The following is a 19,642-nucleotide window of genomic DNA, read 5'->3' as shown; positions in this document are numbered from 1 at the left end:
GACATCTGCTGGTGATGAGTTCAGTGTAACCCTTGAGGAATGAAAGTGCAGATGGCATCTGCGGTTTATCAATGGAATGAACACTCTAAAGAAATCATTTTACAGGTCTCTGGCAACACATTTTTTCTTTATTCAGAGTAAGATGTGTCAACATCCAGCATGACAAAAATTGTACAAAGTTCACAATTTATAAATGAAATATCACAGCAACTTGTGATCTCACACATTTATAGCAAAATTAAAATGTCAACAAATCCATGCTGTGTAGTACAAAAATAAATCAAACTTCAGTTCCACAGAGAGCACAATAGTTCATACAAAATCCTGTCATTGTTAATGGTCACTGAAAACCAGTCTCAAAATGAATTGGCTCAAATAAAATAATAAACTCTGATGAATTCACAATAATTTATATGAAAAATCAGCTTTCTAAATATGTGACAACCTTTGTGTGATCCCTATAGATAGTCACAGATAACTCTATTCAGGTTTGTTATTTATGTACCAACATCAGATGAGCAGCCGGTTTGTGCTTTAAAATCCCTTTTCCCTTTTTACTGATGATGATAATTAATTCAAAAACTGGTACTAGCTATTACTCTACTGAAGCATTACTATATTGGCAAAAAGCTGCAGACACAATGCTGTGGAAAAAGGCATATGCAGTCATGGATGATTGGTAGTAGAGTCCTGAAGTAGGACAGTAAAGTACAATAGATGAGAATCAATCAGGTGAACAACAAGCACCTTTTGCATTAGCTCTCAAAAAGGCAAATTCTGAACATGATCGATAACAACTAGAACAACAGAATGTAGGGGTGCATACAGTCAGGCACGCGGGCGTGACACTGGATTGTATCACCCCTTGAAGGTCTGTTCACCATTTCCTCTGCTTTTTTTTAAAACCTTGACTTGATTGACTATTTAATCCTTTGTACAGTGATTAGATATAAAGTGCTGCTGGGGGATAACTTTATCTTCCTAAAACATAGCAAAAATGAAAGAACATTGTTAATGTTTTTACACTTGATAAAAGCCTACAGTTTAACTGCTATGGTTATAGTCAACCTTTCCTCTGATTTCAAGTCCCTGTTCTTCTTCTCTCAGTGGTACTAAATCCACACCTACAGTGGCTCCAAGCAGTTGGTTGCTCCAATCGTGTGCCAAAGAGGTCACCTGGAAAATTGCACGCTGCCGTACGTAAGGATAATATCTTCAAGGACAAGTGCAAATAGTCTACTGGCACGTAAGTGGGGACAGTGACCCTGTAAGTCCCGCTGTCATACTCTATAAATACTCTTTACAAAACCCACTGAAACCCTCCTTTTAGGCTCTCGGGTACTGCTTTTAGTTTCTGTAAGAACATCAAAACATGGAAACGAAGGTGTCCCTGTGCAAAATCGTACAGAAAAAAGTGGAACTCATACTTTCGCTTCTAAAACTCAATGTCCAGGTTCCCTCCTCTTTTTTAAAAAGACTTTTCGTATTAAAAGATTTGTATAAAAATCAATATTTTACATAGGCTATATTAAAAAGATTCATGTTACCCCGCTATGCTTATAAACAAGAAATTGCATATACCCAACCTTTTTTTTCCTTTGCAGAGTGCATCCCATACCTACTATAAACAAATTATTCACTTATTATATTGCTGAAACATTTCTTGATCCTAGCAACACAAGTCTTGAAATTGAGCAGATTTGATACAAGAAAGGCTAGAATGCGGTCTCTATAGGTCATTGTCTTTACACATCATTTCTATTTGAGATTAGTTAAGAATGAGCATGTTAACATGCATGCACCGCACTGATGTCTTTCTCTAGGAATTACTTGGCTCTCCTAGATAATGGGTTTCCACCATCAGGTTTCCGTGTAATGATGTTTACAATATAACTGTTCATACATACATTCATACATACATCAGGTCAGTTTCCTCTCCGGATTCATTTACAGCACCAATTAAAAATGCCCCCACCTACAGCTACACATCTTTTTTTTTTCATCAAAACAAAACACAAACGTTTCTCAAGCATTAAAAAGAAGGCGAAGACGAAGAAAAAAACATCTAAAATCATCAAGTCCATAATCATCCAGTGAGGAGAAAAATAAGTAGCTTCCTCTTTGCTTGTAGTTTTTTCATTTTTATTTCACTGTCCAGTTTTTTCATCTAAAATGCTTTGTTGTCAAGCAATAAAAAGAATTCACGTTCCGTTATCATTAGCTTACTGTTCAGAAATATACACTAAAAATGTGCATACATGAGCAGCTAGAAACATTACATGACACTATGTCAGCTCATATGAAAACGTACAAAATGTGAATGTCCTCAAAAAGTATTTTGCTCATTACTCATTTATGTTCTTCCTCAAAGCAAGGCCTAAAAAGAAAAGAACAAAAGAAAGAAATAATCTCGAGGTCTTTCTAAGCATAATACCTCTTTTTTTGAATGAACAGAATTTAGAATATATAACACTATATGTTTTACTGCACCGAACCGAAGAGATTAAACTATCACCGCCTGTTTGTATGTGGATTTGATACACCACCCGAACCTGCTGGGGGAAGGAAAATCTCCCTTTGCTGAATGGTTACACTTGGATCCCTTGAACAGCTTGCTTGATGTTTTCCAACAGGGCTTTGTTTTCTGGGCTCTGGAACTGGTCTTGGTTTGTGTACATATCTGTTAGAGTGGTCACGTAGGCGTCAAAGTTCTGCTCGCTTATTGGCTCCTATGGGACCAAACACACAAGATGGAGGCTATTAGAGAAAAACAGAGGTGAGGGAGGATTTAAGAAGTCTGAAAATCTTCTCCTCACATATGTAAAGTTTGAAGAATAAATATGATCAAATATATCTCTTAACAAAAATATGAAGAAATATGTTTTTTAATACTGATTTGTGTACCACCTGATTTGTCTACTGTCAGGCATAGTTACGAATAAACAAAACCACTTTCACAACGACAATAGACTGATAGGCTTTATTAAATTTCATGCTCCCATCACATTGATCATAATTATGATAAAACAAAATCAGAAAAACCTACTGTATGTGGTTTATGACAAGAAAAACAATGCATAAAGTACAATGTATGGAAGTAAATAAAGGTCATAATGATTTCAATTTATTTATAACAATTTATAAGCAGATAATACCCACATAATACTTTATGTTGAAATATAAATACCACTGAATTTATATCATTACAGTATTACTTTATACAGTAAACAAAGGGGGGCAAATACAGACGGAAAATGAATACATCATTTGGATTTCTCTGTCTTGGGTCACATGACTTTGTAAACTGATAGGAGAGAGGTCTGATTGATAAATTACCAATAGAAATTGAGAAATGTTAAAGTAGTATTGTTCTGTGCACTGGAATTTTCTATTTGAATCTAATGTATATAAGTGAAAAAAGAAAAGATTTGCCAGGATAATTTTCCCTAATTTCTTGTTTACTCATTTTGGCCACAAGAGGCTGAAGTGCACCACTCCCACATGTTTTAAAAGGACTAAAAGCATGTTCTCTTCCAGGTGAATTTTAATTTGCTCTAAACACATGGTACAATTATTTTTATGTGAAAGACATGACACTGATGTTACATTGGTTGATTACGTCATTTTTCTCACTTGTCTCTCACGGCTTCCATACCAACAATATTTAGTTACCAACAAAGTTTTTTCAAAGATCATTCAAAATACATACATTTAGTAGCATTTAAATTTCAACATTAAGTATTGTGGTTCACAATTAGATAATCAGTTGCTTTTCATATCCTTTTATATCCTTATGGCCTTTTGTTGCTTCCACACTATTGACAACATTATAGAAGAAGAGAAATACAATATTTAAGTACAGAGCATGAACAAAGCAATTTAAATGATATAAAACATTGACTTGCTTGCTGGTGCAACTGTAAGCAGCTGTTATTCCTTAGAGGAGGTTCTTTGTGTGCCAGTGGTTTCTATGGAAAAAAAGGAGGGACACATTTCTGTTAGCTTGATTTGAGGAACTAAGTTGTAATTGTTACATATATACTCTAGGTGGCAGTATGTGATATATAGCCACACACCTAAGACCGTATATTGACTGGAAAAATAGAAGTTGGTTATAGATGAAGACATACGAGACATCAAGACACAGAAAGGCCCTGTTTAAATCTGGCATTTACAAGCCTGGGTGATCTGATCACAAGTGGACAGCTCTGAATACCTCAATTCACACCTGGCATTGGAATGTATCTCCACATGGGTCTTGAGTAACCACTCATGATCGAATCTCACTTCTCCGCTCCATATGCAAATAAACAAAACATTGTTTGCTTTGTTGTTTTTAACCTGAATTTGATGAATTTACTATTTATCAGACCACAAATGAAACAAGAGTTTGGAGTTCCTGCATTTATCACAGTGAGTTGAGGCAGAGCAGCCGGATGTCGTCAGACAGCATGTTTCATGTCTACTCCATCAAGGAGAATCCATTTTGCCTGGTGTTGGTTAATTCTTGTTGTTTCATATGTTAATATGATGAAGTTGGCAAGTGATAACTACATACTTCCACTTATGCAGAGAACGTTAGTTGAGCAGGCGCCCCTTCAATGTGGCCCATTGCGTACACACTGCTAAAAGAATGCTGCCTTATGCGGCCCAGACCACCTCAAAATGTGGTCTGAGCAATCGTATCTCAATGCCTCTTGGGTGCATTCACACCTGTACTTAACTGTACTACTAATTGTCCACTTGCACCCAAGATGCACGCTAAGGCCAGGTGTAAACAGGGCCACAGAGCCAACCCAGTCCACGGTGTCAGAATAGCCTGCTGGTTTTAAGGAGGTATCATTTGTAAAATTCCAACTGCTTAAATTTATTTTACTCCAGTGTCATTGACTGTTGTTTTTTTTCTATCTGAACAACTGCTATAATATAAAAGGAGGATATGATCATTAAAATGGCTTGCCACTTAGATGAGGATGCTCAACTGATGAATAATCCTTTCTTTTGTCAATGAATGTCAACTAATTCATTATGCAAGAGAATATCATGATGAATGGCATTGTGAAGGATGAATAATAGGATGAAATAGTGTGTAAAACGCTTAGCAACAGAATGTAATACTTTTTGCTTTATCTACAAGAGCGAAAAAAAAGAAGATAGAATGATAGCAAATAGAATAGAATATAATAGAGTTTGAAGCACATGGATATCCAGTCAAATTACTGGTTTCATTCCTCAAAAATTTCAACAACTTCACAATATACTTTACAATAAAACCTCTCTTAAAACGCAGATTAAACCTCAATATATGCTGCATATACTTTTGATTAACCTAAACATTTCTGTGATTGGAATTGCTAACACTGTAAAATGCCCAATCAAACCTCAATTCACAACTCCCCCTCACTGTTTAGAAAGACAAGCAATGTTCCACATTTTTGACTAAGCATGCACAATATACTGTGGTTAAATACACAAATAAATTAATAAGCTTGCTATAGTGCTATGGTAAGCTATATTCTGGAACTTGCCAGCTAGCCGTTCCTGGTGGCCCTTACCATATGAGGGAGCTGGACATTAGCTAAACTGTTAATCAGTGACTGGCTGAGGTTGGCCAGCTCATGCAGGAGAGATTCATTTTGCTGTTCAATCACCTTGTTTTCCTCCTCTATGGACTTCAGGTTGGACTCCATTGTTGTAATCTGAGGAGACGAGGAGTGGATGAAAGGATGTTGCAGTAGAGCTTTGTATTCATAGACACAAAGATACACACCACATTTGACACTGTTATACAAAAACACAGTTCAATAATTTAGCAGACAGAATGTGACTTACCTGTGTTCTAAGTTTGATCATGTCTGCTTCCACTTGTGAATTTGATTCACTTAAATCTTTGATTTCTTCATCCAGCTGTTTGATGTCCTCTTCATGCTCCAGTCCTACAAAGTGGGAGGCAGCTTTAGCACTAACATGGAACCACAAAGCCTCAGTCATAAATTAGATTAACAGCCTTTTGTTGGACTAGAGAAATTAAAAATGACACAATATGACTCTCGTTAAGTAAGAATTCTGCTTTTCACTGTCTTCACCTCTACAATAGAACTGGGGCAGGTCATCTTAGTTGATTAAGACTCAACAATCTCACAGACAAATTCCATTGTGATCCTGTCACATCCCTTTTTGAGAAATTGAGATACATTGAAGTCCAGGGTGAATTGTTAGGAAAACAGATGGGCACACAACTACAAGCTAGCTCAGATATACCATGTCTGATTGTTGCCAAAAATCTTCTAATTATTTGCACCCTGCCCCTGAATGGCAATTTATACACAGACAATGCTCACCACACACACACTCCCGATTGGTTTATTATATGAAATTGGCATTCTGTTCAGCAAATCATTCCACATCTATGTTCTTGATTGGCTGTATTGTGTAGCTGAGTGGTAATTGTAGTTACCGTTGCTGGCACGTTGCTGCTTTATTGTAAGCATTTCCACTCCCGAGAGCCTGGCTTTCCTCATGGCGGAGGTAGCACGCGGACAACCTGACAGACTAGAGGCAGCAACAAGGAGAAGAAGCATTGTTTCTGTATATTACACACACACATACACAATTATTCAACATGGTTTATAGACTGCTGAGTTTTATATACAGGGAAGTTGAGAATAACTATTCCATTAATGTCAGTAGTGTATCCCATTGAATGGCCATGTACCAGTGTAGTTTGCCTACATAGTGTTGCTTTAATTGTCAACCTCAATGCACACACTCTGCTTTGCCTTGCTTTTCTGTCTTGCTCTCCCTGTATGTGTTTGCTCTACTAACTTTCTTTGTCAGCTGCATATTTTAGAAAGCTCCCCGAAAAACAACTGTATAAGTAGGCCTGAATTTAATAGGAGAGGTCACATCAAAATCAGTGCTTTTACAGGAGGCATGTACCTTATCACCAGAGAACACCTCTCTCTCTGTCTCTCTGTCTCTCTACAAAGCATGTGCAAATGTCAGTAGATGGGAGGGGTAGAGCGAGGGCAGATTGTCCACGCAGATGGCAACTTTCTCTTTCACAGATAAAAAAAGGAAAAAATGCTCAAACAGGTTGCCAAATATAGTTGGGTGACCTGCCCAAGACAAGTCTATGTATGAGAGACACTGATATCAGTATTAAGAGAATGGGTCAAAATCTGCTTTCTTGCCGAGCATTAGATAAAAAGATTGATACCACTTTCATGTTTGTATGGTAAATACTGTATGTAGCCACAGCCAGGGGGGACATGAGCTAGCCTGGCTCTGTCCAAGGTAAGGAAAACCAGCACTAAGTCTCTAAAGCCTAAAATTAACACGTCACATCTTGTTTATTTAATCCCTACAAAACCCAGAGTGTATCAGTGCATCAACTGTTGTCATTATTCACTGCTTTCAATCCTTTCATCTAAGTTTCAAGTCAGTGGAGAATGTTAAACTAAATCTGTTTTTTGGACATTTTTAGGTGTAGTATATGGACCTGTTTTGTTCATCTCATGTGCATGCACATGGATGCGCATGTGGGGGATAGAATACGCATTCCTTCAAATGGTTTCCCACTATTTCACTGATCTACAGGACAGGTGGCACTAACATAAGCTGATCTGTTGCAATGCCCCCAAAAATGCAGGAAAGCAGAGGACTGCTAGCAAGTCAACACTATTTGTAAATAATGCAAGAGCTACATTAGCTGCATTGAGCTTTTTTTGTGAGGAAGGAAATGCATTCAACACGTTTGTTAGACCTCAAAAATTCACACTATGCTTTTTGTTGAGTCACACTGAATGTAAACACAACTTTAGTTTTGTTGACCAAAAAAGGACAGGGCACCTTTAAATCAGTACTTTATTAGCAACATTACACAGCCAAGTTCCCCACCTGCGATGTGTCAGGAAGCTGCCGCTGACATGACCTGAGCCATCACAGCCTGGTGTGGGGCAGGACATGCCCTCTGTCTTGCCAGATTTCCACGTGAACTGGATGCCGTTTAGGTATCCGTCCTTTTGTCTCTTGGCTGCTATGGGGCATCCTGATGCACTTCTGTGGGATGCATACTTCCCCGTAACGTGTCCCTGACCGTCACAACCTGGGACTGGACACCTGGGGGGACAGAATGAAATATTCTCAGAGAAGACTCACTCAACAGCTTGATTCATTCTCATTGGTTAACTTACACCTTCATTCATTGAACAATAGTCTTTATTTGCTTTATTTACACTTCAAATTTTCAAATCATTGGAAATATCATCCTCTTTTCCATCAAACAGTGATCTGCTGAGGCTTAGCTGTTGCTCTCTGGCATACACTACAGTCTGTTTGCCTCCTGAGTAGTAAAACTATATATACTGTTTGAGTGAATATCATTTGTCTGTTCCCCCTCTATACCTTTTGCTATCATATGAACAAAGATACCATCATCTTATTTAAAGCTGTCCCAGTGGGAGCCTTATCACAGTTTTGGAATGCTGACAGTGCATCAACACCGGTGCTAACCAGACTCAATGAGGCAGTGAAATATTCCATATGTCACACCTCATAAAATGGATTATGCCTAAAGCTTGCTACATTTGTGAAATAATCAGTTCTATCTGCATATAGCAGCAACCCGGCTTTAGTTAAACTTTGTGGTATTTTGGCAGAGAAGAAAAGATACAGTGGGTATCATGTGCACTGCTGTCTACCACAGTGTCTTTTTCTGTGGTGTTTAAGATCTTTCCCCTTGTAAATTCAGGTCACAAGTCAAAGAAATTGGCTTAACTAATCCATTCACCCACGCTTCCTCAGCTTAGTGTGGTTGGACTAAGTTACACTCCGTTAAACAATTCCACACTGAACTTTCAACACCAATTGTCCTTCCTCAGTTTCTGTCTCTACAGCTTTAAACGTATGAAAATCTCTTATTATCTCCTAATATTTTGTTTTCTGTAAACTTTACACATGTATGCTTAAGATATTAACCACATTCTATTAAAATTCTTTTCAAGTACAAATTCAAGATATTGCTGCCACAACAGTTTTACATAAGATCGATCCTTACTTATAAAATTGTTGTTGAACATGTAAAATTGAGAAGCTGTGTGACAAAAAGAGATAATCCACAGTGTGTTTGTCTACGTGAGTACTGGACACAGATGTTAAAGTTTGCTGTTCTTTGGTCTTTGTATAGATCTCTAGTAGTATGTATGACATTGGGATGCCACTACTTTCAGTATTGAGTTGTTTTTTCTCGAATATGACTTTGACAAATTTGACAAGACAACAAAAACCTTAGTACAGTATAAGGCAAGTTGTAGGAAATAGCATGACCTCAGGCTTATTGATGTCAAATTTTAAATCTTGATCGTTTTGAATATGATTGGATAGTGTCCATACTGTAAGAACTTAAAGGGATCTTTAACTGCTGCTTTCATCACCCAGTGTTTTCTTTGATACTTTGATGCATAATTCAAACGTTTTCAAATTCTGCACACACAGTCATAGCTTTAATTTAATCCACTAATGCAATCACTTCCTTCTCTGTCAAGTCTGACCTCCCTTTCCAGCTGTTCTCAAGTACAGCCTTTGTTGCTGAATCTCTGTGCCCCAGTGCTGATGATGTGTATAAGGTGCACTCATTCTGAATCAATTGATTTATTCCAAGAAAATCTGGTAATGTTTTGATTTTCAACCTCACATTCAAATTTCTTTTCTAACTCTTTGTCTGGCACTATTACTACTTAGAAAACAGGGTTAAACCTTTGTTAGGCAGCAGGGAAAATGTTATTTTTTTTTACTGGTCTTTGAAAATACCTTCACCTGCAATATTAATGATTTCTCTGGCCCATCCCCATGACTTAAAAAAACAGCAAAACCTTCCACCAATATCTTGAAATATTATAACAATATACAATCTAATAGAACTGCAGTGATTAGTCGATTCATCAATAAGTTGAGCAACAGAAAATTAATTTATTTTTATAATCAAAAAATCATTTTTGTCATTTCTTAAGGCCAAATATTATCTAGTTCCAGCCACTGAAATGTGGGCATTTGATGATTTTATATGTAGTATATAATGGTAAACTGAATATCTTTGAATCTTGGACTTCTGGTTGGACCAAACAAGACAGAACATCCACATGAGGAAATTATAAAGGACATTTTTGACTATTTTCTGAAATTTTATGGACAAAACGATTAATCTGCTGAGCAAATTATCAGCAGATTAATCAAACGTCAGAAGTGAAATTACCAACAAATGATGCATAACATTTAACAAATTAATAAAACATATTTTATAAGACATGTATAACACACACTATATTTGAAAAAAGACATAATAATTGCCACATTACCAGTAATCCCTTGTTCATACATCAAGGAATTATTCTTCAAAGCACAGTATGTTCCCTACTATTTCAAACAGTAGTTTCAAATTGTACATTCAATATTTTTTATTTTATTTTAACATCAACAGAGCACACTGACAGATATACCTGTGGCAAACTGTCCTGAGAATCCAACAGAATGACAAGATCGAGAATAGCCAAAATGTGTTATTTGTGCTCTTCACCACCAGAGAAATCAATGCAGCTGCAGGATTGAGACCAGAGGAGCCCATTGTGGGATTTAGGTAGAGTCTAATCAATCTCTCTCTGCTTCTATCCTTCCCTCTCTGTCATTCCTTACCTGTGTGTCTGCAAGAGTTCACCAGAGACAGCAGAATCTCCACTCTCTAAATTGCTACAACCCTGCTCTTCTGAAGTTTCTCCTGCACCTTCAGATTTGGGTTAAAACTTATACCAAATTTGTCTTGTCAGAGCTAATACTGATTTATTCATTTTTGCATCAGTGCAAGTCAAAGAGTATTGTACTGATCAGAAAACAAAACACGTCTCTTTTGTTCCCATTCATACAGCTTACTTGGATCATTTTAATAGTACACTGGAACAGGAAATTCATATGTCATGTTTTATATTCTACATGGGAAATGTAAATTAAGCAGTGAACAGTGAGCAGTGATGGTAGCAGGAGAAAGAATTTCAGTATCACAGTTTTAAAGGGAGACAGAAGACTGGTGATCATTGTCTGTACTGTACCTGATAGGCTCCTGGTCCTCCTTGTTCTCTTTACTGTGGATGATCTTTATCCCACTTTTCCTGGCCCGTGGACACCCTGAGAGACTGCAGATAAATGACAGTGATACAAAGTTGAAGCATACAGCATGTGTGTGTGTGTGTGTGTGTGTGTGTGTGTGTGTGCATGTGTGTGTGTGTGTGTGTGCGTGTGTGTGTGTGTGTGTGTGTGTGTGTGTGTGTGAGAGAGACAGAGTGAGAGGGAGAAAAGTAGAAACAGAGTAAGGTAAGATGAACAGTATGTAAGACAGAAAGGAGAGACATTGAGAACAGGGAATTGATTCATGCATGTGTGCTGTACCTTCTGTGTGAGGCGTAGTTGCCAGTGATATGTCCCGAACCATCGCACCCTGGTGTCGGGCACCTGGGGCAGAAAACACAAAAAGGGCTCAGGGTCTACAGCAACAGTGCAGTATCTTGTGGATAATGTACCCCATGCCGTGCAAATAATCTACAGCTCTTACAGTCTTTGTTGTTTCCATTGTCTATTAACCGTGACGCCACAGAATCCAAAATACACTATGACAAATGGGAGGGGTTAGGGTTAGGGTTAGTGAAAACATTTTTAATCCCTCCAGAAATTTCAGGACCTTTTCTAAAATTATCTCCAGAATAAAAGTGAGCATATTTAGTGTAGCCTAATTGCCATTATTTTTTATCGATCTATTTAAAGACTGCTTTGTGTTGTTGAACTGAAATCATGTCTTTCCAATATACAGAAGAGAGGCTGGAGGTTAAATGAATTTATGTATGTATAGAATGTATTGTATACACTTCAAGATTTCAACATCAAATTGATTTTAAAAACATAGATTTAATCATTTTTGAGACCTCCCAATATTTGATTTTGAGTCTGAGAGCCGCTGACACTCAATGTATTTCCCACATTGATTATAATTAATAGATTAAAAAGGAATAAGGCTGGTAATATGGTACAGTATATTTTCTTACTGTCAGCAAATCCTATGATGCATACTTTCTGATTTCCCTACCCGCTCTACGGCACTCAGCCCCAAGCCCATGGTTACTACTGACTTAAATCTAAATCTAACTATACAGTATACTCAGACTAAAAATGGGTGGTGATGAATGTATATAGTTTCATTAAAAAAAGACAAAAGAATTTCCTAAAACAGCTGGGCACTGTAGCAAACATTACTTAAAAGAATAGTAAATAGTGTATTTCTTGTGTACTATTTTCAGCAGTGGATTAATCCACATTTGGTGGGTGAAAGAGGTGAGGCGAGAGTATTTGGGATGGTGCATAATGTGAAAATAAACCAGTGTGCGTGTTCATGGTAGAAAGGGAACATGTCGGAACAGCGTGGATCATTGATGTGTTTTTAATGCAACACATTTTTGGACAACACTGGAGGTCTATGGCACATGAAAAGATAGCAGGTTTTGATACACACACAATGCTTGTTAGCAGGATCAATGTATTGCTAGTTGGGTCTAAGAGTCTTTTTAATGTTTTTTTTTGGCAATATGAAAAATATATGATATCACCACACTGAAAATAGATTTCCTTAGATAAAGTGAGATAAAGCTCTATGACTCCATAGTTAATATTAACTTCCTCATTTCTATTTTTATTGTGCTTTACGTTGCCACTTTTTGCAGTTATGTGCACTAACATCAGTAAGGTTGACCTTACCCTAGGCAAGGAATAAGCAAGACATACAAATCATACATATATCAATGGGTCATCTCACGCCTTACTTGAGCTCTTGCGCGTTGTTGGCCAGCATACTTCGAATGCTTTTATCAGCTAAAGGACAACCTGAGAGACTGAAAAATACATCAGTGGAACATTAGTTACTCTAAGATGACAAGTCACCCCAGCCACTGCAACACAAAATAATCACTCAGACCACCCTTGTATACACAGACAGACAAACACATGCACACGTAAAATATAAACAAGGAAATGCAAAAAGCCATGGTGCAAGTGCAGGGAGTTGATTTAAATACGTTAACCCTCTGAGTATTTGTATTCATATGTAATAACAGGGATGTCTTGTTTTGATGCATGGTCAGCTCTGCTCTATATTTAATTAGGACTGAATAAAAAATAGTGTATTGGAAGTTGTTTTCAAAGATGACAACTTAGTCGGAATCCTGAGCTTGTACAGCGGAAAACCCATGTACGTGCAGCCGTATCAGCCCCCTGACTGATATAATTCAGTCCTTGCAGACTCACCTCACACTGCAACAGTTATGCAATTATGCTTGAGTCTTCTGCCCTGAATAGTAAATGCTTAGTCTACATTGCACTGTGGAAATGGCCAGTGGACTGACTAACACCAGCTTATAAGGCTTTATACACGGCCTATTGAGAAAATAATTTATCCCAGGGTTTAGCATGTATCCAATTTCTTAATTAATTTAGTCTTTCCTTACTTCATGATATTCTTGTATAGGATGTCATGTTGCCAATAGTCAAAGGGCCAACAAATAAGAGAGATACATTCTTCCTACAGGTGTTTGACAGTATATTCGAGGTAAGCTGAAAACAATAAAGTGAAATAGACTTAGAATCCACCAGGAGAAAAGAAAGTCACACCTTTGATGTGAGGCGAAATTGCTTGTCATGTGACCACTTCCATCACACCCCGGTGTGGGACATCTGCCACCGGAAAAATAGACAGATTTATAAGCCCAAAGGGAAGGAGACGAAAATGTGAAAATTACAGAAAAAGGGGTTGTTTCTGTTTTTTTTTTTAATTGTTGGATTTCATTGTTTCCAGTTTAGCTTCACTGTCTGTAATGTAGATAGCAGTTGCTGAGATCAGCTACACTCGATAGAGCACGATACTGACAGCTGGTGTTGTGTCTTATAAAGATAAAGCATATCAAAAGAAGTCAATTACACTGAAGGCATCAGTAGGAGCTACCAGTTCTAAGATCAGTGTGGACAAATGGCTAATGCTATTAACCAAAAGTCATATAGCAAGCCAGCAGCACAGGATGAGGAGGGAGAGAGAGAGAGAGCAGTGGGTCTCTGAGGGTAACTGGAGCAAAGACAGGGATGGCGACAAAAACAAGAAATACGATGGGGGTGGGGGTGGGGGGTTGGGGGGGGGGGGGGGGGGTGGTGGAGCAGAGCATGAGTGGGGAGAATCAAGTGGGGTCAGGTGGATAGGAGGAACACAGGGACGTTGGGAACAGAAGGAGGGCTCTTACGTTATCAGGTCCTTCTTACTCTCTTTGCACTGGACATACTTAGGCTTGGGGCTGGGAATGTTAACATCTGTGGTGTAGGAGCGGTCTTCCAGCAGGTCATGGAAGGGATCGAGGTCATCCTGCTGAGATTGGGTGGGAACAGAGTGAAGAGAGGAAGAAGAGATGAATGGGAGGAGGAAGACAGAAGGAGAAATGGGAAAAGAAAGATGAAGAGGGCTTTTTGTATCACACTCCATCATTATTTATTATTTATTATTATTAATTATTATACAATGTAATCAGAAATCTGACTGTTAAAATATATTTTATTAATTAAATGCCAGATGATGAAAACTCTTATTTTCTTTTCATTACACCTTTCTTATCTCTTTGTTGTTTTTTCCACACACATTCATACAAACACCACATGCACACCTGTCAGACCATAGTCTTGTCGATTTAAATATGGTTGAACCTGTGTGACTATTGCGCATCACCTGTCAGTCTAACAGAGCTAGAAAATAGAATCCCAATGAGGAAATAATGACCCAGTGCCAGATGAACAGTGTGTGTGTCTGTGTGTGTATTATGGGTATGCACATGTTCACAGAGCATTCTTTTAAGAATTTGAGTGAGTTCAGAACATTCAGGGAGTTGGCTAGTTCTGTTCTTGTAATGCAGCAGTCAGTCAGTAGATGGCACTGTGGTGTAGTGTCACACTGCTGCTGGCTGTGTTATTTGGGGCTATGCTTTGTCTGCAGTGCATGCAGCCAGGGCACGACGGCTGTTGATGCAAATACGCTTTCCTTTCTTCCATGCTGGCAGTGTACGTACAGTAATGCCCATAAAGAGACAGGTCCAGATACAGCCCAAATTATCCAGTGCTCAAGCTGTCTTGGAGTGTATGACGCTGGGTCAGCCAGCGAGCTTCTCCAATTAAGGGGAGCGCAGGCTGAGAGGCAGACAGGAAGGAGAACGACACATGCATACATGCAGTGACGCAGAGCAGAAAGTAGGCTAGGGATGGAACTCGCATATACATGCAGACACACTCCCAAAGAGACGTGGGTACAGACACACACACTCATGAAATTCACATCTCATGCACACCAACAGAGGCACATGTACTATACATGCATGCGCCTGTACACACTGACAGGCACACCCAGCAGTGGTGCATTGATTTCCAGCAGTTCTTTGATGAGATGAGCTATTCCGATTCCCTCCCAAGGTGCTACTTTGCATAATTCATTTTGGAAGAGAGCGAAATGTAAAAACAGAAAGCCAGCACGCAGGGAGCATGATACAAACAGAGCAGATACCTCTGTGCATGGCAACGCTGACATCAATTAACATGCAGATTCATTAGGTTTCCCTCAAAAATCCCTAATATGACTTTCTAATGATTCAACATGTATCAGTGAGTCAGACATGGAGGAAAGAAACCTAGAAGACAATCAGACAGCAATGCAAATGTTTGACTTGGAGACACTGTGTTGAATCAATGGCTTGGAGGGAAATAATTTGGGCAGAGACACATTGAATAGACAGTAAAAGTGATGCATGCCAACTGTGCTATCTATCAGTTTCCAAAACAGCAAACTGTCGTATACTACTGCTTTATAATTATATCATTATCGTCATCATCATCACAACTGTCTGTCATTTGTTTGTAATCTCTCTCTGCTATTCTTCTCTTCATCACTTGTCATCATTTTAATCACAATCATAGTATCATCATGACCATCTTCAAGGAAACTGAATATGGGATGCAGCATTCTCAGGCATAGAATAGAGCAGCATTTCAGGTTTAGCTATCAAAAACAAAATGTTTTTATGAAAAACACTGATGTGGTATTCTGCTTCATATAGCACAGTTTGATTAATCTTTTTAAAGTGAATCAACCTTTACAGGCACCTTCTTTTATATTTGAAACATAAATGATTATGTTTGCGAATTCATGTACCCTCCCTCCTGAAAAAATGATATATAATATCTAATTTATCTAGCAGCAACCAGACATTAGCGGTCAAGTAAGTTTTCAACATTGTCCTTGTCATTTTCTCCTTTACCTCTTTCTCGTCCTCATCTATGTGTTTGATCTTGGTGTAGTCTACAGGCAGGTCCCAGCAGTCAGCGGCATCCCCCATGCCATAGCAGCGGGAGCCGAGCAGGGCGGCTTGCCTCTGGGGGGACATGGGCTCTAGGGGGGTGAGCACTGAGTCCCCTCCACCGCCGCCGCTGCTGCACAGACGCTTGCTCATACTCAGGTCCAATGTACCGTTCTCGTCAACATCTAGACCAGGACTCTGGAAAATGCATGTGGATGTGGGTGTTGTGCATGCATGTGTGTGTGTCGGGGGACCGTGGTCAGGACAGTATATGTGGAAGAGATGAGTGTGTGTGTGGTGAGTTGTGTGTTTTTAGTAAGATGATTATAAGGATGGGTAAAAGGATGCACAGAACATAAGGAGGCAGGGAAGGAGAGAGAGGGATAAAAGAGGGAGAGAGTTTCTGATTAAATAGCAGTCAAACATATTCATAGTCTAGGATCAGAGCTGGGCAAAACAGTAGCTGAGTACACGATGAATACTAAAGAAGTACGTGAAAAATGCTTGTATTTTCTGGTCTTCCAGTGATGTGTTTCACTTGTGAACTTTTTAGATGTCTGGAAAGATGGATCAAGAACACCTGCAGTTCAAATACCTGAAAAAATATTCCAATCCTTTTTTGTTTTTAGTCTATCTAGGATGAAACATTATACTATTGCAGTCTACAGTAACAAAGTAGTCTTACACTCTAAGAAGGTCAAAAGAAGAGGAGGTGATCAGTGCTCAAGGACGAGTGCATCCCTCTGTGAACCCCTCCTTTTCTCCATCTCTCTCTGCCTCTCTCTTTTCTTCCATCCCGCTATGGTCTGACTGTTTTCTGTGCAGGCAGAAGGGGGTGTGTGCATGACTTTGTGCTGTGTGCTGTGTGAGACTAATGTGAGTGGACATCACAGGAGGGCAGGGGCTTAGGGTTAGGGGTGGGGTTGAGATCAGTGATGAGCAGCAGTGGCTGGAACTAGACTGCTGCAAAACCCAAAAATAGAGGCAGAACTATACTGTGTTCTGGCACAAAGTGGACCACATCCAACAAGACTGACTGTTCACTTAAAACATTCACTTTGCCTCTTGAGTGTATGTTTCGATCTATGTATCTATGCACACATGTAGCATTCATTTCTTTAATCTACAACGGGCACATACCGAAAGAGACCCACTCCAATTAGGATTATGTTTTGGTAGGCATGTGTTTGTGTCCTTGCTGTCATTAATATCCTTCTCTCTGACTCCCTCTTCTCATCTCCCCTCTCTTCCTCATCCTCCTCACTCCCTTTCATAAGAAGGAAAGCCTGCTCTAATGCTGATTCCAGCTGACAGTGTCCCTAGGGGTGGATTCTCCTGGTGTCTGAAGCCAAAACCTCTGTGACGCACATTGACTCAAACACACAGGGTGATAGATTTGGGACTGGGCATGGCTACTGCAAGAGCTGTGACCAAGGACTTAAAAATAGTAGAAGAAAGGGCAAAAACATCATTACTGCTTGGTCATTAGTCTGTGTAGAATCATATCTCACTCTGAAAAATAAAATGTACGACAAAAAAGTTGGGAGTCATGCAAAACAAACACAGAGATGAAAGTGGTGCTAAACACAAAGACTGTTCATTGTAAGGCTGACACACTTGGTATTAAAAACTCCACTAAATGTTAATTTGCATGTTTGGCTAGGAGCTTGAAAAAGAGAGAGGAGGCAGAAGATGAGTAGGAAACAAGAAGGGACAGTAAGAGCAACAATAACAGTCACTGTAAAATAAAGGTCAAGCAGCTGAGGAATAGATCCAATGGCACATGCCTCATCATGTGTTGTCATGACTCGTATTGTCCTTGTGAATATGCTCAACGGACTGCCCTCTTCTTGTCAGCCATCATATTATATGTCACCGTCCAATTAATGTGACCCACCCCTTCATATTGAATTAACAATTAATTAAGGGTGATGTGTGAGGATGCAGCCCACCTCCTTCGTTAGAGACCACCCCCTCTCACTCTGCCCCGCAGTAACCCCTGACCTCAGTTGCCATGGAAATGGTGGGAGAAATAGGGCCACAGCGTGACAGGTCACTTGCTAATTCTCGCCACATTACTTCTGCCCACCTAGTTCAGGTCCTAAAATAAAAGCAGCATCATGTCCTGTCTTCCTCGCTTGAATGTTCTTCACTCTCTCACTGTGCTCACCATCCTTCCTCCTTTTCATAGTCTTTAGAAGGATGGCTCCTTTTTTCAAAAATGTCGCTGGTTTTCCAACCTAACAAACATTCATGGATGGTTTTTAATGCCTTTGAGTGCAGTTTAATAGTATGCAGATAACAAGATGATCTTATTTTGGCAAAACGTTGGGATGCCCATGGAACCTGTAACAGCATTGCTAAGGGAAATACAGCTTCTCTAAAGCTGATGAATTAAAACTTTGTACTTTGTTCTAAGCTTTGATATTTAATATCCTTTAAAAGACATTACATTATAACTACTAGAATAGGAAGTGGATTATGTGTTTGAAACATGCAGTATATGACAGCATTTTGCTGCCACCTTGACTAAAAGGAATTCTGTATAATTTCTGGTTATATTGAATAAGTGTTATACCTTTTACATGGTAATTCTCTGAATGACTAGACTGGATGAACCTTCATCAATACCTTTTACATGATTCTTCCTAGTTATAACAAGATGTGTTTCAGGTTATTTTCTTATTACAATTTATCCAGTTTTAACAAGACATTTTTCTTGTTATTACTTATATCAAGATATATATATATATATATATATATATATATATATATATATATATATATATATATATATATATACTGTATCTCTCTCTCTCTCTCTCTCTCTCTCTATATATATATATATATATATAGAGAGAGAGAGAGAGATCTGCACGCGTGGGTTCCTGCCACATACTCCGGCTTCCTCCCGCAATCCAAAGATATGCAAGAGTTAGGTTAATCTGTTACTCTTATTTGTCTGTAGGTGCGAGGTGTGAGTGTGAATGGTTGTTTGTCCCTGTGGTGAACTGGCAATTTATCCACGTTGTACCCCACCGCCGCCCAATGTCAGCTGGGATCGGCTCCAGACCCCCTGTGACCCTGAAAGGGATAAGCGGTTTCAGATATAATTTCCAAATAAGTGTACCACATTAAAACACGTGATCAATTAGTATGTGCTATATGTTGTTAAAACAAGTAAAAAGGATCAAGCATAAACTGGCTTCACAAGACAGGTTTTTGTAAAA

At 38.8% G+C, this 19,642-nt stretch overlaps 1 protein-coding gene across 1 annotated transcript in view; it reads right to left on the bottom strand.

The window, feature by feature from the left end:
• Positions 1-2,588: 2,588 nt before the first annotated feature.
• LOC140995670 (myelin transcription factor 1-like protein) overlaps positions 2,589-19,642 on the bottom strand; it is a 33,510-nt gene continuing 16,456 nt past the window's right edge. The window contains exons 8-19 of the mRNA XM_073465749.1: positions 16,374-16,610; positions 14,322-14,443; positions 13,702-13,764; positions 12,858-12,926; positions 11,437-11,499; positions 11,100-11,183; positions 7,900-8,121; positions 6,458-6,552; positions 5,833-5,936; positions 5,556-5,699; positions 3,906-3,968; positions 2,589-2,729 (exon numbers count right to left, since the gene is read on the bottom strand). Of these exons, the coding sequence (XP_073321850.1) occupies positions 2,589-2,729; positions 3,906-3,968; positions 5,556-5,699; positions 5,833-5,936; positions 6,458-6,552; positions 7,900-8,121; positions 11,100-11,183; positions 11,437-11,499; positions 12,858-12,926; positions 13,702-13,764; positions 14,322-14,443; positions 16,374-16,610 (1,407 nt within the window). The remainder of the gene's footprint in view (positions 2,730-3,905; positions 3,969-5,555; positions 5,700-5,832; positions 5,937-6,457; positions 6,553-7,899; positions 8,122-11,099; positions 11,184-11,436; positions 11,500-12,857; positions 12,927-13,701; positions 13,765-14,321; positions 14,444-16,373; positions 16,611-19,642) is intronic.

This window comes from Pagrus major, chromosome 5, assembly GCF_040436345.1.
Source record: "Pagrus major chromosome 5, Pma_NU_1.0".
NCBI classification, from domain to species: Eukaryota; Metazoa; Chordata; class Actinopteri; order Spariformes; family Sparidae; genus Pagrus; species Pagrus major.
Note: the sequence above shows the minus strand (reverse complement) of the source record. Positions and strands in the feature narration are given on the sequence as shown.